The following is a 24,497-nucleotide window of genomic DNA, read 5'->3' as shown; positions in this document are numbered from 1 at the left end:
GAGGTGGAACAAGAAGGACAGCCCACTGTTGTGATTTCTACACATCCTTGGGAGATGTGGGGAAAATGAGATATTAACGCACTGTTGGTGGAGTCATGAACTGATTCGACCATTCTGTAGAGCACTTTGGAACTATGGCCAAAGGGCTACAAAACCAAGCAGACCTTTCAATCTCTCAATACTGCTACTAGGTCTGTATCCCAGAAAAGATTTGCTAAAAAAAGGATAAGGATCAATGTGTACAAAAATACCTATTGCAGCTCTTTTCTGGGGGTAAAGAATGGGAAATTGAGGAGATGCCCATCAAATGGGGAGGGGCTGAACAAGTTGCAGTATATGATGATGATGAAATACTATGGCACTATAAGAAATGATGAGCAGAGTGCTCTCAGAAAAAGCTGGAAAGACTTGCTTGGGCTGATTCCAAGTGAAATGTAAAGTGTACAAAGTCACAGCAGTTTTGTAAGATGCTCAGCTGTGATTGACTTAGCTATTCTCAGCAATACTGTGATCCCAGACAACTCTGGAGGACTTATGGTGAAAAATACTGTCCATCCCCAGAGAAAGAACTGGTGGTGTCTGAACACGGATTGAAGCAGACGTTAACTTTATTTTTCTTGAGTTTTTTTGGTCTGCGTTTTCTTTCACAACATGACCATTATGGATATGTTTGGCATAGAAAAATATTTCTATACATCCTTTCACTATCTCCTACTTCCATAAGGATTGTACAGAAGTAGCAGCAAAAGAGGGGGAGAAGGATAAAAAGGGAGGAAGGGAGGAAGACATACCACCAAGTAAAAAGGGAAATCTTAGACAGAAAACAGGAAGTTAGCAAGTAGTGGAAAAGAGCAGCATAAAGGATAGAGGCTTGGACTTAGGAATGGGGAAAGTCTAAATGAAAATCCCACTTGTGACACTTTAGCATGTGACCACTGGAAAATTATGTCACCTTATTGAGTTTCTGTTTCCTTTTCTATAAAATGAGGATAATATCCTTAGTATTTACCTCATAGGGTCATTGGAAGGCTCATTATATAAACATATAAAGTGCTTTGCAAATTATCAAGTGTGACTTTGGGGAAGCCACTTCAATTCCCTCAGCCTCAGTTTCCTGATCTGTTAAAACCAGGGGACTGGACTCAGTGACCTCTAAGGTCCCTTCCAGCTCAAGAACCATAATCCCATGCAGTGCTATATAAAAGGCTGCTATTACTAGTATCATGATTATTTATAAAACTTTGAGGTTTGTAAAAGTACTGTACATATGGGATATCATCTAGGCCTCAAAACAATACGAGTCAGGCACTATAGGGATCATTACCCCTGTTTCACAGAGAAGGAAACAGTCTCAGAGAAGTAAAGTGACTTCTCCAAAGTCACACAGCTAGTATGTATCGATGGTGGAATTTGATCCCAAGTCTTGTCTGGCCCCGAGTACCAAGTTTTTTCCATTGTTTGAAGCTATTCCTCCAACAATAAAGATCCTGCTCCTCTTTGGAGAGAATCCCCTGCCCTTGGGCTACAAGGAGGGGAAGAGTAAATGGAGAGCCGGAAATGAATGAGAGTAGAAGAGGAAAGACAGAGGTAAGGAGCCACTGATTTTAGCATAAGAGGACCCAGGTTCTAATTCAGACAGTAACTTAGAAGCTACTTTTGTGACCCTGAGCAAACCCCTTCCTGTCTCTAGGCCTCTGTTCTGAGTTCAATTTGTCATTTAAACTAGATGACCTCTGAGGGTCCTCCCAACTCAAGAGTGAAGACACTAATCTATGTTTACTCTTAAAGATGAAACGGCTTTTTCATCAGACCACTAGCACCACGAGAGGATGACTTCCATGACCAAATGACCTAGTTATAAAGAAGTGAAAATCCTCCTCCAATCAGGGCTTTGACCCTTACTAGGAAAGAACTATTCAGGAGAACAGAGAGTTGCAGATCTGGAAAAGACCTTGAAAACTATTATCCACCCTCTTCTTTCTTCTTACAGATGAGGAAACTGAGGCATAGAGGGTGACTTGCCTGGGGGCACACATCTAGTGTCTGAGGTGGGATTTGAACCCAGACCAAGTTCAACCCTTTCTCTCCTACATCACTGCAGTCTGAGTTTTCCACTCAGAGAACACAATACCTATTTCTCCAGTCACACCACCATTAACTTGACTTGTTTAAGATACCATTGGAGGGAGAAAAACAAAAACACATTGTGCCAAGCAGTGATGGCCTTTGAGAGAAGAAATGTTTGTTTTCCCTTAGACTTTTGAACGTGTCCTCCATCATGCTGCAGGCTTCATTCAGAAGCAAAACAACTTGATTATTCACCTGTCGAGGAGTTTCTAACATTAAGGTGAAGTTTTCATTAAGGTAGCATATTTATTGATAGAATGTAAATGAGGGTTTTTTTATTTAGGAAAAAAAATGTGAAAGCCAATACAATTTAACACAAATTTCCATTTTAATCTTATCATAATGTGATGATAATATCCCGGAGCCAGGCTCTAAACTTAGTCCCTAAGGAGGATTTTCAAGGTGTTTTTTGCCCCTGAAGAGTGTTCTGTGATCCCACAGCCTGTGAAGTTGGGAAACCTCAATGGGATGATCAGAAGGAAGCACAGTAATCACTTCTACAACATGCTTCCACATAGGGGTCAATCATTTGCATGCTAGTATGAATAAGGCAATACAAAAAGCATTAACATACTAAAATGAGGCTAGTTGGGAGGCTAGCTGGAAGGCACCGGGAGGCAGGCACAGAAGAAAGCACTTTCTGCCAGGCGGCCAGATTAGTCATCCTCTCCACCACAGAGGAGTAACAGCGCTCTCTTATAATCTCCAGATGTGTCATCCTGCAAACCAAAATTACACTGTGAGGCAAGTGAGTAACAGGAAGAGAGGGACCCCCCACACACACACACACACGGGAAGAAAGGACAGTCATCTGATTTCACCCCAGACAATCCATGTGTTGGCTCTCATGTTGGGAATGCTATACAGGGTGTTTCCTCACCAAATGAATTATTTTTAACTTGCTGACTTCACTCCATATGACGAAGGCAACCTTCAAACACAAGTCTCTTGATCCCAGGTCCAGGGCTCTTTCCCAATATGTCAGACAGTCTCTCAGCTTCTTAACCAAATGTTTAAATATGCTAGAATTCTAAACTTTATACAGGCTTGACTCTGAGGATAAAAGAATGCCTTCTTCAACTAACCCTATTCATGTAACTTTGAGTGCCTGTGATGGATTTACTGTTGTTTTGAAAACAGAATATGATGGAAGAGATCATAGGAACAACACATGTGAGCTTGACTGGACCTTAAAGGTCATGTACTCCAATCCCCTCACTTCTATAAATCGGGAAACTGAGGAGAGAAGGGACTTGTCCAAGATCACAAGATTCCATTACCTTAATCATGGAATAAAGAGAAGTTGCAAAGTTCTTTCTAAATTCTTTTCTGATGTTGAATAGGTCTTTTTCACTCCTGGAAACTATGACTCTTATGACAGTGTGATCGTCAGTGCCAGCACCCTTAAAAATACAAAAAGACAAATTACAAACAAATGAAAACACAGACAGATTTTATGTATTAGTGATACAGAAAGGAGAGGAAGCAAACATTGGAAAGACCCCGTACAAGCTTGATATTCATAATTCGAAGACGGGATCATAAAGAAAAAATATATAACTAAAAGTGGTTCTTTATTTCTCGGTTTCTAGGTAATTTTTTTTATGTAATGGGGAAAGACGCATTAAATTCAATCACAATGAATTCTATATCTAGAGAGAGCAAGTTGTGATTTGTTATCAAGGAAAGTGGGACAAAGGCCTCTTGTTCTCTCAGTCTTCTCCACCCAGCCCAGCCCTGGTAATGAATAGACAGATCAGAGGAACAGGATGGGGAGAAATTGAAAACACGTCCTCACTGTGGTACTGGTCAGATCTCAGATCATTTAGGAAGAAGAATACTGAGAATACTGGTCACAGCCAGGGCAAAGGTGATGAGAGCTAAGAATTTCAATGTGTTTATGACTGTAAGTGAACGTGTACATCACAGTAAAATAATTCAAAGAACAAATGTGTTTTTAATCTAGTCATCTGCTAGCTTCTGGAACAACCAAACTGAGGGGGATAAGCAGTTCACAACTGCTGGGTGACAAAGCAACAGCACCCCCTGCAGATGAGAGGCTTACTAAGCACAGCATACTCCAAGAAACGCTGGATTGATGTCTCAATAGCTGAGGAGCACCTATCATGAAGAAACAGTGCCAGGTAGAGAGCAACAAAAAAGTGACGTCCAAGGAGGAGAAGGTCCAACAGATAGCAGTGTGATATCAGCAGTTCTGGGATCCCAGAGGTATGAGTTGCCTCTCCATACATATGATCAGGCCACACATGTTCCCTGTGTGTTTATTTCTCAAAAAGATGACTTGATCATGTGTTGCCCACATGAGTGTGACCCACATGTGATCCCTATGCATTTTCATTCTTTCAACTGAAGGTGTTCTTATGGAGTTTTTATGGGAGCCTGAGCTCCAGGTTCTGGGGGTGAGGCAGGGCTAGGAGGGAGGTGTGAAGACAATGTTTCTTGTTATGCTATTTTATTAAATGATTTTTGTTTTGAATTGTGTGTCCTCTGGCTAACTTGAAAGGCCATCAAATCCAACACCCTCACTTTACAAATGAGGAAACTAAAGTAGAGTGAGGTTAAACCTGACATGTCTATGGTCACACTGTTAGTACGTGTCTGTAGCAGGATTTGAACTCAGGCATTTCAAATCCAATACCTACTCCCCTACCCCATGATGGTAAGAAATCATGAACTCTGATTCAAAGAAGATGCTTACACAAAGTACTAGGAACCTGGGGTTGCCTTCTGGCAATCCAAAAGTGGAGTAGGCATGGGGAAGAAGGGTAGGCACTACACAGAATTAAACTGGTAGAATCTTCTCAGAGTAGGTAGTGGCATTTTTTTTAAAAGGCTATCCTCCAAAATTTGTGCTCCACCCCTAATCATGACCACCCATTGAACACATTGGTATACGGTGTTGATATCTACTTTGCTTCCAAATTCCAAATTTAAAAATCTCAAAGAAAATGGAGTCAAGGAAATTCCCAGTGCAGGCACCATATTCAAGAAAGAATTGTGGGTTTCAGGTCAGAAGACCTAGATTTTACATCCAAGGTCTCCCGTTTCAAAGATCTGTTATCTTAAGCAAGACACTGCCCATCCTTAGCCATAAATTTCCTCACTAGCAAAAAACTCAGGGTTGGATTATGATTTCTAAGCTCTTTTCTAGAGCTAAAATTCTATGATTCTCCAAAGAGTATGATTATTGTCACTTTATTATCTAAGCAGTTTAGATACCTTTTCTCAGTCTTAGGAAATAACTTTATTCACTTCATAAAGCCAAGCAATGAAGAAATTGCAATTAGTATTCAAGCACATTTTTTGACAACAAATTTAAATTCAAGGACATCAAAGTGAATTAGGTAACTTAAAAAACAATAATTTAGCTACATAGCTGAAATACAGAGAAATCTTAGAAGAGTAAAATTTAAAATTGGAAAGCTTCGTTAGAAATTACATAGCCCAATGACCTCATTTCACTGAAGAGGAAACTAAGGTACAGGGAGGTCATAGGAACATAAGGTTTAAGGCTGGAAAGACCTTACAATGTTGCTGAGTCCAACTACCCATTTTAAAGAAGAAGAAACTGAGGCCCTTCCTCAAAATCAGAGACAGTAAGTGACTGAGCCAGGATTCCAAATCAAATCCCATATTCTTTCCAATATATAACATTGCCCTTAAACTGCATCTATACAAGCTTATTCTAATGAGATAATTTTTAGCTAATGAGTTGAAATAGAACTGCAGAAAGATATTATAAAGAAAAATAAATCTTAGAGGAGTCACATACCTTCATGGCATAGTAGAGTGTCTCAGCAAGGTAGGCAGGTACACTTCGGACAGACTTGACTAAAAAAAAAATATAAGATGAGGAGGGTGCTTTTGAGCAGAACTTTATTCATTTAAGTCCCTATGTTGTTAGAAAACAAAGGTCTGTGTCCAATGGCTCCCTATTACCTCCAGAATCAAATAGAAAATCCCTTTTTTGGCATTTAGAGCCCTTCACCAACTCATCCATTCCTACTTTTCCAGTCATCTTTCATATCACTCTCCTCTACAAACCCTAACCAGCTGGCTGTTCCTTGAATACGATTCCATCTGCCAACTCCATGCCTGTGCACAAGTTGTTCCTCAGGCCTGGGAGACTCTTCCTCCTCAGCTCAAATGCTAAATTGTTTTTTTCAGTCATACACAACTCTCCATGACCCCTTTTGGGGTTTTCTTGGCAAAGACATTGGAGTGGTTTGCCATTTTCTTCTCCTTCTCCTCTTCAGCTCATTTTACAGATGAGGAAACTGAGGTAAAAAAGGTTAAGGGACTTTCCCAGAGTCACACAGCTAACATCTGAGGCCAGCTTTGAACTCAGGAAGACGAGTCATCCTGACTCCAAGCCCAGCACTATCCATTGCACCATCTAGCTGCCCCTGCTCACCTCTGCCACCTCTTAGAATCCCAGGTTTCCTTCAAGACTCAGCTCAAACACTACCTTGTTTTCAGGAGACCTTTTTTGGTCACCCCAGCTTCTGGAGCCTTCCCCTTTAAGGTTGCCTTCCATCTGCTCTAAATCTTGCACATACTTTGATGCTTACATATTTTCTGTACTTCTTGAGAGCACGGAGTATTCTTCCCCTTTCTTGTATCCTCAGTGCCTACTATACAGTAAGTGTTTAATAAATGTTTGCTGACTATTCAATTTGATTGATCCTTCTAAAGTTAGCTGAAACTTACATTACTGGCAGTGAACTTGGAAAGTTCCCAGGGATCCTTTCCTAGAAGTCTCGGGGTGGTCTTGGCTCATGACTAAGTGATGCCAGGACCCATCATTAGCACTTCCCTGTGAATTCTGGGACTTACGTAAAAGAGTTTACAGAGTAGGAAAGCCTACTTTAGGGAGAGATGAAGTTTCCTCCATGTTCCCTTTATGACATCCTTCAATAAGAAAGGCAACCTAGAGATTCTGTGATTTCATACAGTAGAAGGAGCAAGACTGAGATTGAAAGGAAGCAGGATAGTACTGAAAATTGAAGATAATCAAGAAAGGCTTCTTATAGAAGGGAATGACTGACACAGCCTTGAAGGATGATCAGAGGCCACATGACTGATCAACTATTTGGAGCTGAGACATTAGAGGTCACTGAGTCCAGCCTTCTCATTTCACAGCTGAGGAAACTGAGGCTCAGAGGGGAGGAGGATGACTTGCCCATTAATAAGTGCCTGAGACAGAATTCAAAGCAACATCTTCCAGACTCCAAGTCCAGAGCTATACCCACTATGTCCCCCTAAAGAAATAGAAGCAAAGATGGGACTCAGTCCAGGAATTTTATACTAATGGAGAGTTATGAGGCAGAGATATGCATGCTGTGCATTATTTTTTTCCAAAGAGCCAGTTAACTACATAAGATGAGCTGGAGAAGGAAATGGCAAAACACTAGTATCTTTGCCAAGAAAACCCCAAATGGGGTCACAAAGAGTCGGACAAGATTGAAATAACTCTACCACTACACACCTCTGGCTATGAAGCATATGAAAAGGACGCTAAATGAGGGGAAAAGGAATAAAATTTCCAGTTGGCCCAAAAAGGGACCAACACCATGAAATAGTCTCTAGTCTCTGAGCAAAATCTTGAATGAGAGCTCAAGTGTTGACTAAATTCCTGATCATGTTACTCACGGCTATTCATTTCTCTGAACAAAATATCGAGTGATTTTTTTCCATGATACCCTTGTTGTCAGTGCCTGGCACATAGAAAGTGCTTAATAAAAACTTCTTGACTGATATAAAAATATTGCATAGCAAACACCAGAAATATTGTAAGATTACCCACCAATAGCAAGGAGCAGCTGTTCCAGGTGACCCGATGTTTCACGGTCAATGGTTTCTTCAATCTGAAATCCTGATATGGTCATGTATTTGTCAAACACTGAAAAACAATGGAAGCTTTTGTTTTACTTAGGTAAATATTGAAGGTTGGCTTTTAAATAGTGCTTTAAGGTTTGCAAAGTGATTTCCGTAAGTTATCTCAAAAGAATGGGAGGGGAAATTGTCAAGACTCCCTACAGGAAACTTTGGTTCTAGGCAGATCTTGGATCCCCCCTTGTCTTTATCCAATGGTATTTTCCTTAAAAGACCGTTAAGGAACAATGTGATCCATGCCAGCCAAAAAATCTTTTAATGACCCTCTTAGCCACAGCTTAAAAAAAAAAAAAAAAAAAAAAAACTTGGCAAGAGAAACTCTCGATAATGACTCTATAGATAAGAAATTAAATTTCAACTCATTACCTAACCACAAGACCCTCCAAAAAATATTTTCTTTTTATACCAAAACAGATATAGACAGATAAATAAATGATAGGTATAGATAAATGATGAATTGACCAATGATATATAGAGAGAAAGATGACAGAGATAAATGATGGATTGATATGATAGATAGATAGATGATATAGATAGCTAAAATAGATGAGAAGAATAACAAATTGATAAATAAGATAGATAATAGATGACTGATGGATGACAGATATAAACGATAGATATAGATAGATGGTAGATTGATAGATGATAGCTAGAGATAAACAAACAGGATAGATGGATGGATGCACAGATAGAAACAAAAAGAAAGAGAGAGAGAGAAAGAGACAAAAAAGAAAGAAGGAAGGAAGGAAGGAAGGAAGGAAGGAAGGAAGGAAAGAAAGAAAGACAGAGGTGAATCTCAAACCAACACACTTAATCTTTGTCAGATCATATATTGGATAAGGAGCACTTAAGTACCTTATTCAGCACCTTTTTTGCTGCGAATAAGCCTACACTTTACACTCAAGCCCACTCTGACACAACACAGGATTATAGACATAGACCTAGTAGGGACCCCAAAGGCTTTCTATCTATCCATCTCCTCATTTTACAGATAAGAAAACAGAGGCCCCAAGAAAGAAAATGCCTTAGGATGATACCATGAAAGATTTAGATTTAGAAGGGACATTAGAGGCCATCTTGTCCAATGCCCTAATTTTTTACAAATGAGGAAACTGGGGTGCAAAGAGGTTAAGTGAATTACCCAGAGTCATACAACTAAGTATCTGAGGCAGGATTTAATCTGGATTTTCTTGACTACAAATCCAGCATTCTATCCACTATATCATATCACTTGTTAACATGGTGAGAGTCATAATCTCTGGGTGCCAATTTTCTCACCTGTAAAATGAGGATGCCTACCTTCTGAGAATGTCTGAAAATCACAAATTATTACTGATATTAAGCCCATTTTATAGATGATGCAAAATGAAAGATTAAATGATCTTACATACATCACAAAGCTAATAAATGTCAGTCCTGACAAATGAACCTAGAGAGGACAAGTGATGTCATGAAAAAAGGGGATGAATTTGGGATGAGAAATGCTGAGTTCAAATTCAAGCTGTGGTACTTACAAGCTAAGTAGCCTGGAGAAAGTTGCTTCCTATCCACGGAACTCAGTTTCTTCATCTATAAAATGAGGGGGATTGGACCAGATGGGCTCTCAAGTCCTTTCCCACTCTAAATCTATGACCCTGAGATTCCACAAATCTTTGTGGACATGTAAACCTTCAGATTCCAAGTCCAGGACCCTGTCCATTGCTCACCTTCATTCCATTCCACACAATCTTCATTCTCCCCACCCTGTGCATTTCCATCATATAAGAGGCACAGTGAAAAGTAATGATTTGAAAATTTAAAAGGAAATTTTTATTTTAGGTCACTTTAGCAAACCTAGAAATAGTGGTACTGAGTTAATTCTTTAAAATATTTCAACTCTACATTAGGTCAAGTCCTTTGAAGACTGTGAAAAGTCTTTCACTCTCATCCTTTCTTGACTTACCCCTTCTTAAGTGAGACACGTTGCGTGTTCCCAGAATGGTGATGAACTTTTCTTCATCTGTCCCCCATTTCAGCTCCCCAGCTTGGAACAGGTCCTGTGACAATTTCAAGAAACAAAAGTCCGCTATTTCATTCCTCACATATTTGGGATTCTCTTAGAATATGGTTGTTTTAAAGACTTACAAATTCTAGTTATCCCTAAGAAATAACCAAAAGGACTACTTCAGAGAAACCTAAGGAAGACCCAAATGAACGGATGCAGAGTGAAGCAAGAAGACCCAGGAGCACAATCTACACAATAACTAGATCATCCTAAAGACAAACACCTTTGAAAGACTTAAGACTCCTACTCAGCGCAATGATGGACCATGAGTCTAGAGGACTGATGATGAGGCAGGCTACCTACCTCCTGATAGAGAGGGGATGGACTTAAGATAAGACATAACCTTTTTGGACACTGCCGATGTGGGCTTAGTTTTGCTGATTCTGCGTATTTATGAGGCAGCTAAGTGTCACAGTGAACAGAACGTCAGGTGTGGAGGCAGGAAGACCTGAGTTCCTGCGACCCTAGGCAAGTCACTTCACCTCTGGTTGCCTCCATTTCCTCAAGGATTGCTGTGAGGATTAAATTAAACAATCATTATAAAGATGTTAGCACAGTGGCACATAGTAGGCACTAAATAAATGTTAGCTATTAGTTATTACAAGGGTTTGGGGGTTTTCTTGGGGGGAGGATAAAGAACTGATGTAGGAGGCTTCGAAAGAGAAGAGGTTTGGAATAGTCCCAGGGGAAAATGGGACAGTGAACTGATTCAAGAGGAACAGAAAGATTGCCTTGCTGCAGTGAGGACCTAGGGGAGATTACATAACATAAATTCACAGGAGACCTAGTCAGATTAATCCTGTGACTTCCTTCAGTTCCATTCAGCTACTGGGCAGATAGAGGCTAATGGTGGGAGTAGTCCATTGTTGAGATTTGACAAGGGAGGAGCAATGATAGGGGTAAAAGAAAGGTAAAAAAGGGTAAGAGATTTGGAAGCAGGCAACCATAAAGAGTTGAATGGTTAACTAGATAGTAGAGATTGGGGAGGGAGGAAAGTCAAACCAGAGCAGAGTCAGCAAGTCAATAAAAATTTATTAAGTGCCTACTGTGCTACATGATGGGAATACAAAGGCAAATGACAATTCTTTTCCTCTAGGAGCTCACGGTCTGACAAAGGAGACAACATGCAAGTAACTATGTAAGACAAGCTATGGATGGGATAAATTTGAGATGATCAACAGGGAGAAGACACTAGAATTGGGAAAGGCTTCCCACTTTGGGATTTTAGGGAAGCCAGGAGGAGGGAGAGCATACCAGGCATGGGGGACAGCTAGAGGAAAATGTCTGGAAGTGGGAAACAGAGTGTCTCATACAAGAAGGGCAGTATCACTGGATGACAGAGAGGATGGATGGAAAAAGTACTGAGGGGTGGAGGGACAAGAGTTACTAAGCTGATTTGATTTAAAAAGCATAAGGAAGAGGGAGAGAAGGGAGGAAGAAGATTGTGGTCTCATAAGGGAATTTCAGAGGTGATTGTTTTGTTTTAAATATGGAAATAATTTCTATTGGATCCTAGGTGTAATAGGAAACCAGTGAAGCTTTCTGAAGCCAGTGAGTGACCTGATTAGACTAATATTTCAGGAAAATAATGTTATGGAAGATAAGTGGGAGAAAGGAGAGATTTGAGGCAGAGACCAAGGAGGAGGCTTTTGCAATCATTCATGCAAGAGGTCCTGGGAGCAGAGAAAGGGACAGATGGGAGAGAAGTTACAAAGGTAAAATCAGAAGCAGTTATGTGATGCAATGGATAGAGAGCCTAGCTTGGAATCAAGAAAACCTGAGTTCAAATCCAGCCTCAGATAGTTACTAGTTGGGTGATCCCAGGCAAGTCACTTGAACTGTTTGCCTCAGTTTCCTCATCTGTAAAAGGAGTGGTATGTGCTTGACGGACTCCGAGGTCCCTTCCAGTTACAAATCTATGCTGCTAGGGGCAGCTAGGTGGTACAGAGGCTAGAGCACCTGGCTTGGAATCAAGAGGTTCTGAGTTCAAATGTGACCTCAGACAATTACCAGCTGTATGACCCTAGGCATGTCACTGAACTTCAATTGCCTCAAAAAAAAGAAAATCTATTATGTTATAGCCAAACCAAGCTTAGAATGTTGGGACATGTCTCTGCTTAGCCTACAAAGGCTGAGAGCCAGGAAGGAAAAAGTGTTTGAGGTTCAGGCCTCTGTTACTTGTAAAGGGCTGGTCTTCTGAAATCCCAGGCTCTCCCTTCCTCATTCTCAGTTCCCTGGAGACCCTTAGAGGGGAGTGAAGTCATTTCCTGAAGTTCCATGTAAAAACCAGTTCCAATGCCAACTGTGACATTTTGCTTCCCCTTTCCCTCCCTCAGCCATTAGCAGCCCTGAAGATACTCTGTACATAAGTTGGGTCTCCTTACTTACTTGTGTCCATGTCCCACCTACCAGCAGCAGCAGCCCCCAAGGGCAGGGGCTGTTATACTCTCTGACTTTGTATCTCTGAATCTTAGGACAGGTCTTGGCACATAACATGTGCTTAAGAAATATTTGTTGATGTCAGATGACTTCCCGGTGAGATCTGACCAGCCTCCTCCTTTTCTAAGCTCAGGGCTATGGTTGCACTCCAGCTCAGGGCAGGCAGCTCACTCCTCTGGAATAGCAGCGATAGTGTCTGCCCTGCTCAGCCAAGTCCTCTTAAAAAATCAGGACTTTATAACAAGACCACAGGATTTTTTTCAAGTGACTAGTGGCAGACCTGGAGACAGGAAGACCTAAGTTCAAATCCAACCTCAAACACCAGCTGTGTGACCCTAGACAAGTCACTTAACCCTGTTTGCCGCAGTTTCCTCATCTGTAAAATGAGCTAGATAAGGAAATGGCCAACCAATCTAGTATCTTTGCCAAGAAAACATAAAGAGTCAGTCACGACTGAAATGACTAAAAAATGATAACAATATTTAGTAATTTAGTAGGAGTCTCTTTCCTCTGTCCTTTCCACAAAGGCAGTCAAACACTCACACGGATTCAGACCCAAGATGAGTCCAGGCAGATAAGCAGCCCTCACCATCTCACACTAAGCTAATCATGGCTTAGCACAATGCCAGATGTTAGTAACTTGCCGAAGTCACTCAGGAGCAGGCAGGACTAGGGTCTGAGCCCTACAGGACCCCTATCCATTCACTTCATCATGCTCCCTCAGTTCACAGTTAGTCAGGGGGAGCAATGGAGAGAGTGTTAGGCTTAGACTCAAGAAGACCTGAGTTCAAATCCAGTCTCAGATACTTACTGGTTGGGTAACCATAGGCCAGTCACTTAACCTCTGTCTGCCTCAATCTCCTTAACTGTAAAATGGGGATCATAATAGCACCTGCCTCCCAGGATTGACATCAAGATCAAATAAGATATTTGCAAAGCCCTTAGCACAACGCCTGGCACAGGAGGGTGCTTAATGAATTTTTGTGTCCTTTCTCCCTTCCTCTGATCACTCTATGAATGACCAGAATCTTCGTAAATGGAGGAAAAAGAGAGCTTAAAGGCAAAGGAATATTGAGTCTTTCAGCAATTGATTTCCATTCCTATCTCTCCCAAGGGCAGCTAAGTGGCACCATAGTGCCCAGAGCACTGGAGCTGGAATTGGAAAGACTCCCCTTCCCAAGTTCAAGTCTAGTCTCAGACACTTAACTGTGTGCCCCTGGGCCAGTCACTTAATCCTGTTTGCCTCAGTTTCCTCATCCATTAAATGAGCTGGAGAAGGAAATGGCCAACTCCTCTAGTATCTCTGCTAAGAAAACTCCAAGTGGGGTCATGAAGAGTCAGATGTGGCTGTAATAACTAAACAACAGCCCCTCTCTCCCAGTTGATACAGTTGCCAAAAGCAAAGGCCAGAAACAGAAATATGTAAATGGGAGGTTGGACTAACTGTAAAAATGCCTCAGTGTGCCCCTACACTATCCAAAACCAGAATGGGTCGCATCATGGGAGAGAGTGAGTTCCCTGTCACTGAAGGTCTTCAAGCAATCTGGATACTACGGGTAAGAGTCTGACTCTGGTAGGGACTGGGCTAGACACCTGAGGTCCTTCCAAATTTAGTTTCAGTGCAAAAGGTAAACTTTCTGAATATTTACTCTTGTTCAGTTGTGTTCAGTCATGTTTGAATCCCTCATCTTAGATGGGAGGAAAAGAGACTTGCCCTCCTAGTGTCCCCTTGGTGTCACTGACCAGATTCCAAAGCCAGTGATCTTTTCCACAAGGAACTGGAGAAATGAGGCAATGATTGTGAATGAAAGTACTCGGGAGCTCTAGTCAGCTGTTGTGTAACAATGTAGCCAGCAAGCCCAGGTCTAGGCTTACATAGACCAGATTCGAGCTTGGCTCCTACCCCAGGCCCAGAGTTCCAGGGGAACTCTATCTGTGGAAGACAAGTTTCAGATTTGTTCCTCCACCCCTGCCCTAGGACTCAAGTCCTTCTTGGCCCCAGCTCCAGCTGGGTCCAGGAATTCCAGGAATGCCTCTTCTTTTCAGGAGGCCGGCTTCAGGAATTCCTCTGATGGGTGGTTCTGACTTCAAGCACTCTTTCCTCTTCCCCCTCACTTCATGCCAGCCACAGTCTCATCAAGGCAGCTATTTCTGGGGCCAAGAGGCTATCTACAGGGGCTGGGGAGATAAGCAAGGCCCTTTTCTTCCTGTGCCCAGGCCCGGTACCCAAACCCTGCCTGGCTGAAGCCTGCTCACAGCTGCCAGCTCAAATGTGTAACACGTCTTGCTTGTCTATGATTGTTCTGGCCAGCTGTCCATGGCCCAGCCCAGCTGGATCAGAGGACTCTATTGTTTAGCAATAATAACCAAACCTGGATATTTTTTAAGACCATGCCAACCCCCACAGCATTAGCCTACACAGTACAGCCTGAGCCTGCCCTAGAGGCAGCAAATCTATCTGATCCTGATAACCTGTGTGACTCCCTCTATAAACTAATGGAGCCCATGGTGTCTGGAATTCTCAAGTGTTCCACCTCCTTCAAAAGGCCTTCTCCAATAGCTCCTCCCTAACCCATTAGTGCTTTCTCCTTTTTTTGAACACCTTACTTTGTGTTATACTTTCATTTTGTCTTAATTTGTATATACTTCATGCTTATCTATCTGTTTAAACTCATATTCTCCCAGTAGTAAGCTCACCGAGGGCAGACCCTCTTCTGATTTTGTCTTTGTACATTAGGCACCTAGAACACTGTAGACACATCTACAGAAAGGTCCCTTCTGGCTCCCATCTGCAGGTACTTTGGGTCTTTGACCCCTTGAGGAGAAAAGACTGTGCAAATCACATTTTTTCACTAGGGCTCAGTGAACATAAAACAATCATTTTTGACAATTGTATTTCAATCTAATTATTTTCCTTTGCAATCCAATTTAATTTAAGAATGTAGAAACATTATCTGAGGAGTTTGTAGGTTTCTGCAGGCTATGGAAGAGGTCCACAGTACAAAAACTCCGATCTCTGAGGATCTGATTGTTGTGCCCCTAAAGCTGCTGTATTAGCTAAGAGCTTGGTGGCTCCTCTCCTCCCTGATTAGAACACCTCACTAGCTCCCAACCTCCCTGGCTTAGCTGGAGAAGCTTTGGCGAGGTCTCCAAAATATCTGCCAGAGGAGGCAGTTATGGCATGTCCTTGGAAGGTGACTAAGGCACACACTGCCCTATGGGGCCGACATTAGACAAGTCAGACTAGATTTTCCAGAGTAATTGGAGATGAAAATAGCCCACTCCTGCACATGAGACTCCTGGGTATGGAGTTTTCATGGCATTTTAGTCTGTTTTCATTGCTTTCACTCTACGTATCTGACGAGTGTCACCTAGAGCAGTGATGAAACTTCTGAGCCCTAAAAACGCCCTGGTCTGGGCTTGACCTTGCCCAGACTCTCACTGATGGGCAGCTTGTGTAGAAGCCATGGCATGTCTTTGGATGCCTTCCAGGGGTCATTCAGACACTGTCTCATCCAATGAAGTGTTTGCTTTGAAAGTCAAAGGGATTGGTGACTTAAAACAAGGAACAGGTGGTGCCAAGGCAGCTGGAATGTTCTCACTGATAAGAGTCCCAAGATTCTTTCAGTGAACATATAAATCTCAGAGGTTTTTTCATAAAAGGTTCTTTCACGAGTTTGAAAATTAAAAAAAGCTTTCTCCCCTGCTGAAGAGTAGCATTTTACTAATCTGGCAAACTGACAAGCTTGACAGCATCAGAGCTTTAGAGTCAGGGGTGGGACAAGGCAAGGTATCAGCCATCTGGTCCTACCTCCTCATTTTATGGATGAGGAAACTGAGGCCTGGAGCTGAATGTAGAGCTGAAAGAGACCTCAGTGACTTACCTCCTCATCTGTAAGATAAGGAAACTGAGGTTCAGAGAAGTGATTTAGCACCCTTTAAGTTCTAGAGCTGCAAGAGACCAAAGAGGTCATCTAGCTCATCCCTCCAATCTTTTTTCAGAGACTTGGCAAAAAGACCTTGGATACTTGCTGGCTCTGTGACTTGGGCAAGTCACTTAAACTCTATTTGCCTCAGTTTCCTCATGTGTAAAATGGGGATCTATATAATAGCCCTACCTCCCAGGGTTGTTGTAAGGATCAAATGAGAAAATCATTGTAAAATACATAGCGCACTGTGTGGCACCTAGTAAACACTATGGAAATGTTAGTTATTATTAAAGTGCTACCACAGCATTTGGTACAAAATAAGCACTTAATAAGTCCTTTCTTTCCTTCTCTTTTTCCCTCCTTCCTTCCCTTATTCCTTCCTTCCTGCCTGCCTCCCTGCCTTGCTTCCTTCCTTCAAGGGCTCAGCTTCCTTATCTGTAAAATAAGTGTTGAGCCCAACACCCTATAAGGTCCCAAGCAGCCCTAAATCTATGATCCTCGGAAGTCTAGATCAATGAGCCAACAATCCATTGGTTGATCTGTTGCCCTCTCGGTAGACAAGCCATACATGTTGACAGTCTCAGAGCTTCTCTCTGTGTCACTCCTGTTTTACTTAATTTCCCCTGTGGAGTAAATTAGATGTTTTGTTGCCACAGGTCTATGCTCTACCTTCTAAGTGGCCTGTGATTAAGACTATTTTTGTAGCCTGATATTTCACACACTGTGTCCCTCATCATTAACTTTCTGCTTCAATTTACCTTCCAGTAAACAAGTAGCAAGCCAAGTGGTACAATGGAGAGAGCACTGGGTCTGGAGTCAGGAAGATCTACACACAGATATGGTCTCAGACGCTTACTAAGTATGTTACCCTGGGCAAGTCACTTAGCCCCTGTTTGCATCAGTCCTTCATCTGTAAAATGGGGACACTTTGAAGAAGGAAATGGCAAACCATTTCAGTTTCTTTGCCAAGAAATGAGTCTGACATAACTGAACAACACTGTGGCCAGTCTTCACCTACCTTAGCATCCTGTTCCACTAGGCCTTCATTGAGTCCATCATCAGAGTCTCGTTTAGCCTAGAACACAGCCAGGAAAGCACAATGTTAAATCACAGCACATCTAGAATACCAGCTGTCCTCCCCTCCTGAGATCTTGCTGAAATGAAAACAAGATACAGATACATCATGGGGAAAGAAGAAAAAGCTAACATCTGATCAGTTAGCACAGCACATGGATTTTATCTAAGGACTATTCAGGACAAAAAAAGTGCAGCTTTTTAAGATGACTATGAATTAATGTAGATTCACATGAAGAGAATTAGAATAGCCAAATAACGCAAATGAAAAAAGAACTCAAGGCAGCCCAACTCAGACCAACCACGACAGCCAGGCTTGGTTCCAAAGAGCAGAGAAAACATACCTCCCTCTTTTTGGGAAAGAAATACAAAAATCAGGCAGGAAGACCTGAGTTCAAATTCAGTCTCAGACACTGACTAGCTGGGTAACTGTCTGCCTCGGTTTACTCAATTCTAAAATGAAAATAATAATAGAAAGTATCTCCCAGGTTTTTGTGAGGATTAAGTGAAATAATAATTGTAAAGTGCTGGCAGATAGTAAGCACCCTATGAACACTAGCTATTATTACAAGATTAATAGACTGGACCTTATGTTCTCTAAGGCCCCTTATGATCCTACAACATGAGGAACTGGAAGAGAGAGGTCACTTTCATAAGGCTGGAGGAGGCCTTCTACTTGGGGTGGGGAAGCGTGGTGAGAAAAATTGGGGGAACATTTCATGAAGGAGAATGGCTTGAGTTGAGCCTTGGTGGAAGAGAAGCCCTCCAAGAGCAGAGAGCATGTTCCAGGTGCAGGGGATGGGATGATTCAAGCAAAGAAATATCTCAGAAGCATTTCCCATCCCCCTCACTGGCACAAATCACCATTCCTCTTTGGACTCCTCCCAGCAACTTGTCCTGTGTCGTGTTAGGCACTCATTCTATTTTGTCATCTAACAAAACATGGTGGATAGCTCCCTGTCCCTACTAAATTAGAACTCGCGATCCTAGAGGACAGAGGCTGGGTCTTATGTGGGATGTCCCCAAAGTCTTAGTTCAGTTTAAGCTTATTAAAGCTTTAACAGCTTTATCTGAAATAATACGTTGCATAGTTCACAGCTCACTACCAACGCAGTTCTCCTTCACTCTTGCATTAACTAAATTTATTAACTAATAAGTAAATATTAATACAATTTGTATTTCTCTGCCAAAAAGAGGGAGGTACGTTTCAATTTCTTGCATTAAGTAAATATTTATTTACTTGTGTGCATTTCATAACCCACTTGAGGGCAGAGGTGGTTTTCATTTTGTCTTTGGATCTCCAACACACAGCCCTGTGCCCTGAAAACAGCAGGTGCTTAATAAATGTCAGATTACTGGACTGAATTAGAAATCACTGTATTGCCAATAGGGCTCTGCACACAGAAATGCTGAGTAATAATTTTCTGTTGAACGCATGACTCATAATCCACAATTTGGGGGAGCGGGAGAGAAAGTATCAGCCTCAGGCCTCCTACCTACCCCCACCTACCCCATTACCCTGCCCTGAATAAAATCAGCCTGACCAGAAAGCTGCAGGGCAAAGAGTGAGCCTCGATAGTGTATTTATCAGATTTATGGAGAACGGAAAAATTTTTGACTAAACAAGGGATAGAAAACACTATGAAGTGCAAAATGGATAATTTTGAGTACATTAAATTGAAAACTTTTTGCACAACCAACCCCAACGCAACCAAGATTAGGAGGGAAGCAGAAAACTGGGAAAGAGTTTTTGCAATGAGTGTCTGTGATAACGGCCTCATTTTTAAAATATATAGAGAACTGAGTCAAATGTACAAGAATACAAGTCATTCCCCAGTTGATAAATGTTCAAAGGATATGAACAGACAGTTTTCAGAGGAAGAAATTTAAAGCTATCTATAGTCATTAGAGAGATGCAAATCAAAACAGCTCTGAGATATCACATCACACCTATCAGATTGGCTAACATGACAAAACAGAAGATGATAAATATTGGAGAAGATATGGGAGAGTTGGGTCACTAATTCGTTGTTGGTGGAGCTGTGAGCTGGTCCAGCCTTTCTGGAGAGCAATTTGGAACTATGCCCAAAGGGCTACAAAAATGTGCATACCCTTTGACCCAGCAATACCACTTCTAGGACTGTATCCCCAAGAGATCATAAAAATGGGAAAGGCTACCACATGTATAAAAATACTTATAGCAGCTCTCTTTGTGGTGGCCAAAAACTGGAAATCAAGGGGATGGCCATCAACTGGGGAATGGCTGAATAAATTGTGGTATATGAATGTAATGGAATACTATTGTGCTATAAAAAACGATGAACAGGGAGACTTCAGAGAGGCCTGGAAAGACTTACATGAACTGATGCTGAGTGAAAGGAGCAGAATCAGGAGAACTTAATACACAGCAACAACCACAGCGTGCGAGGATTTTTTCTGGTAGACTTAGAACTACATTGCAATGGAGGGACTTAAAAAATTCCCAATGGTCTCTTAAGGCAAAATGCCTTCCACATCCAGAGAAAAAACTATGGAATTTGATCACTGAATGTAGCAGATCATTTTCTTTTGTATTACATTTTGGTTTGTTTTATGATTTCTCTCATTCATTTTAATTCTTCTATGCAACATGACTAAGGTGAAAATGTATTTAATGGGAATGTATGTGTAGAACCCATATAAAATTGTATGCCATCTCAGGGAGGGAGGGGGCAGGAAGCAGGGAAGGATGGAGAGGGAGGGGAAAAAAATCTAAGATATATGGAAGTGATTGTAGAACACTGAAAACAAATAAAATAATTTACAAAAAAAAGTACAAGCAAAAAAAAAAAAAAAGAGTGAGCCTGACTTCATGGGTCCTGAATTTGAATGCCCACTCTGCCCTCCAACAGTATGACCTTGGGTTAGTCTCTAAATTTCTCTGGGCCTTGGTTTCTTCATGCATAAAATGAGGAGTTTGACTAGATGGCTTCTGAGGTCCTTTTCAGTTCTAAGTCTATGACACCTCCTGTATTATAGACAAAGAGATCTGAGAATTTCCCATAAGCATTTGTGGGCTGGCCATGTGTACATTATCAGACATTCCCAAGTACAAACATGCACCATCTGTAGTTCTATTGAAGATTGTCCATGATTTTGTTGGTGGAGAGATTTCCTCCTCAGAATCACATCACAGCCCCCTATACTTTAGCTCTTCACAAGGTACCATGGCCAAAAGCATCCCTAATTGTTGATTCACTGTTGGGTAATGAGGCTCTCTACACTTAGCTAGGCTGATTTTCCCAAAAGAGAGACTCAGTTTGTCTCTGGCCCTATCAGACGCTTTCTACCATGGCAGAACCTTCTGAACTTTGGCCTTCCATAACATGGCCTTCAAACACTAAAGTACTCCCTCATGCCATGATAAGGCACCAGGGGAAGGCATTCAATATAAAAGATGGCCATCACCACTGGTTAAACAGATAATGATCCCAAACACAGAAAATGAGGCAAGATTTCAGAGAGACACATTTTAGAAATACTCTACTTAATAGATTCAGATCACCACTGCTAATTGTAGAACTCCTCGCCTCCCTCCTCCAACCCTCACAAAGACATTACCTGCAGAAGAACCACCAGCATCCTCTGGTAGTATCCAGAAGTATCCCCAATGACATCATCCTCCAGACTGGAGCCATACTCTGCAAGGAAACAAGTCCACATGACCTATCAATGCCATAGAACACCTCCACTCTGGAGGCCAAGATGGTAAGGGGATGGTGGAATACGCCATACAAGGTCTGGCTGAAGAATCTGGGGACGTTAAGACTGGGAAGAGAAGAGCTGGGGAAGAAGGAACTGTCTTCAAGCATTTAAAGAGCCGTCACATGGAGGAGGGATGGCTAAGGATAATAGCTAACGTTTATAGAGTACTTACTATCAGCCTAGCTAATCACTGTCTTCCCTAATATGGGGGACTCAGATGTGAAAGCAATGGGGTCTGACCAGGGCTGTCACCACCCCAGGCCTTGATTTGACATTTCTTAATAACATTAAGCTTTTTTTTAGCTGTCACATTGTATAGTTAGGAGTCAAAATGGATATAGCCCTAGACTTGAAGGAAGGAAAACCTGAGTTCAAATTTAGCATCAAGAACTGTGTAACCCTAAGCAAGTCATTTAAGCTGCCTGCCTCAGTTTCCTTAAATGGAAAACGTAGATAAAAGAAACATCTCTGTCCCCTGGGTTGTTGTGAAGCTAAATGAGATTATGTCTATAAAGGGCTTAGCGCAGTGCCTGGAACATAGTAGGCAACCAATACCTTTCCCCTTTCCTACTGACTTATCTTTTCCTGTACTACAAAGCCCAGCATTTTTTCCACACAAAAGGCCACTCTTCTTTCATATTGTACTTAGGAATAATAAGCACATTTTTTTTAACCCAAGTCTCAGACTTTATATATATCCCTTTGAACTTCTCCTTATTAGATGGTACCCAAGGCTTTCAATTGTCAAGGTCCTTTGGGACATTGAATTTGCCATGTGATGTGTTAGGTACTGCCCCCAGATGTAGTTTTGAGGAGGACACTCCTCTATACCTTTCTCCAAGTCATTTCACTGCTGAAGAGAGTAGGAAAATGAAATTCCTCAACTTGGTCTCGCCAGTGACCTGTTCTGTTTTATCTGCAGAGCAGGGATGGCCAGTGGTGACCACCAGAAGAAACTCATTTCAATAGTTACCTTCTTCATAAGCCTGCTTTATGCCCTCTAATTCTTGTGGGGTTCTGGATGCCAGAATTTCAGTCAACACTTTTTCATTTGTCCCAGCTCCCTATGGGGAAAACAATGGAAGAAAAGGAGAAAATCAGCACAAGTCAACAAAAGAAAATAACTGAGATTAGGCACATCTTAGAACAGACCACGCCAAATACTTTCTAGCTGGGTTACAGACTCTGAAGCTTACTTAGGGAAAGTTCAGGGAAAACCACCTACCATATGCCAAGCTCTGTGCTAAACAATTTCCCTTATTATCTCATTTAATTCTTACAACATCCCTGAAGGACCTCTATTTTTAAAGTTGAGGAAACTGAGGCAGGCAGAGGTGAGTGACTTTTTCAGGGTCCTATAGCTAGTGTCTGAGACAATATTTGAACTCTTCCTAGTTCTCCCTAGCCCTGGGCAGCTAGGTAATGCTGTGGATAGAATGCTGAGAGGGGAATCAGGAAGACCTGAGTTCAAATCCAGCCTCAGATACTTACTAGCTCTGTCACCCTGGGCAAGTCATAATTCTATTGACCTCAGCTTCCTCATCTATAAATAAGTTGATGAAGGAAACAGCAAACCACTCCAGTATCTTTGCCAAGAAAACCCCAAATAGGGACATGACTAAAGGACTGAACAACTTCCTAACGACAGCGTTCCACCCAATACTCCACCCAGCTGCCTACTTACAGAAACAAAACTGGACAGGACGTTATTTCAACCCCTAAAACTGAAGCTCAGAGAAGGTTAGGGCCTGGTGGCACTTTCAATCTGAAGCAGAACCAGCGTTAGATCCCAAGTCTCCTGAATCCCAGGCCAATGTTCTGTCCTTCTGTCCTTCTCCTATGAGATGGGGGTCCGGGGAGGACACAACCAGAATATGGACTGGTTGGGTAACTTTTGAGTGCAGGAGAGAGGAAGGAAGGCACGTTAGAGAAACTGATCATCTCCTACATTAGGGCAGATTCTGATGAGACCCAGTGAGATACCGGAATTGCTGTTGGAGAAATTCTTGAGGAAATACTTAATTAGGAGAGGACGATTCCTTGGAAAGGATAATTGTTTCAGATGAAGACAATAGATACTGATAGTCTGCCTCAAAGCAGCGAAATGTCCATTAGATCCTTGCCCTTCAGAAAAGAAGATTGTGTCCCTGGGAACAGATACAGAAAGCCCTTCTGGCAAACATTGAAACTGAGGGATAAGGACACTAATGTTGACTGGTAAAGGGCTTTATATGCGTTTTCTCACTGGATCCTCAGGATAGCACTGTAAGACAGGCAATACAATCATTCCCATTTTACAGATGAGGTTGTGACTTGCCCTGGGTCACCCAGGTACTGAGTAGTAAAGGCACGATTTGAACCCAGGTCCTCTGACTCCAACAAAGTCCAGCCCTCTAGCCACTATGATATGCTGCTGCTCTTTGTGTTAGTGGCTGTTATCTGGTTATTTTGGCCGGAAGCATTACTAGTCACCAGTGTCTACGCTGTGAGATACAGTATGGTATCTTGTACTCAGAGGAGAGAAAGATAATGGGGCAAAAAACTCCCCATCGTGACAATTCTCTCTCATTTCCCTTCTTAAACTAAAAATAGGAAGTGTTTCCTCCCAGAACCTATCCCAGGGCTTTGAATACAATAGTTATTTACTAAGTGTTTGTTGAATTAAACTGTATTATCAGGGTCCTCTTAGCTTTACTCATTGATAACCAGAAAGAAAAGCGAGGGATGTGATTTGTGATTTTTTTGGTAGAAGAAATTCCCAGATAAGTAAGGCAGCTTCCAATGCAGGCTGGCACATCTTTGAGAGTGACCTAGAAAACTGAGTGGTGTGGGAGGTGACTGGTCCAGCATCCCACAGCCAATACAGCTCAGATGTGTCTCTTCGGTTCTCTAACCACTAAACCATACCATCTTTCTCCTATAACAATAAATTCTCAAATTAACATCCAAGGTGGCAGATAATTGAAAGCTCTGATTTCATGAGAGATTCAAGAAGAATGTGAAGGATATTATTATTAAATTCAGCAGAAATAAAGATGCAAATGTTTGCCTAAAAATGGCATGTTGATTTCCTTCCTTCTTTTCCTCCTCCTTCTCCTCTCCCCTTCCCCCCCGCCCCGCCTCCCCAAAACCATTCAGAGTCATTTGTAAAAAATGAACCAAAGAACGTGGTTAGGCATTTTCACCTTTCCTGCTGAACAAACCACTGCAAGAACACGTACTCT

General features: G+C 41.9%; 1 protein-coding gene across 2 annotated transcripts in view; it reads right to left on the bottom strand.

Annotated features, from left to right (window-relative positions):
* Positions 1-2,436: 2,436 nt before the first annotated feature.
* The window catches only part of ANXA5 (annexin A5), a 51,321-nt gene continuing 29,260 nt past the window's right edge, over positions 2,437-24,497 (bottom strand). For both annotated transcript variants that reach the window (XM_072625232.1, XM_072625233.1), the window contains 8 exons: positions 22,247-22,337; positions 21,130-21,209; positions 17,474-17,530; positions 9,986-10,079; positions 7,955-8,050; positions 5,921-5,979; positions 3,408-3,530; positions 2,437-2,846 (listed from right to left, as the gene is read on the bottom strand). In XM_072625232.1, coding sequence (XP_072481333.1) covers positions 2,784-2,846; positions 3,408-3,530; positions 5,921-5,979; positions 7,955-8,050; positions 9,986-10,079; positions 17,474-17,530; positions 21,130-21,209; positions 22,247-22,337 — 663 coding nt within the window. In that variant the 3' untranslated portion in view covers positions 2,437-2,783. The remainder of the gene's footprint in view (positions 2,847-3,407; positions 3,531-5,920; positions 5,980-7,954; positions 8,051-9,985; positions 10,080-17,473; positions 17,531-21,129; positions 21,210-22,246; positions 22,338-24,497) is intronic.

The sequence above is a fragment of the Notamacropus eugenii genome, chromosome 7, assembly GCF_028372415.1.
Source record: "Notamacropus eugenii isolate mMacEug1 chromosome 7, mMacEug1.pri_v2, whole genome shotgun sequence".
Lineage (NCBI taxonomy): Eukaryota > Metazoa > Chordata > Mammalia > Diprotodontia > Macropodidae > Notamacropus > Notamacropus eugenii.
Note: the sequence above shows the minus strand (reverse complement) of the source record. Positions and strands in the feature narration are given on the sequence as shown.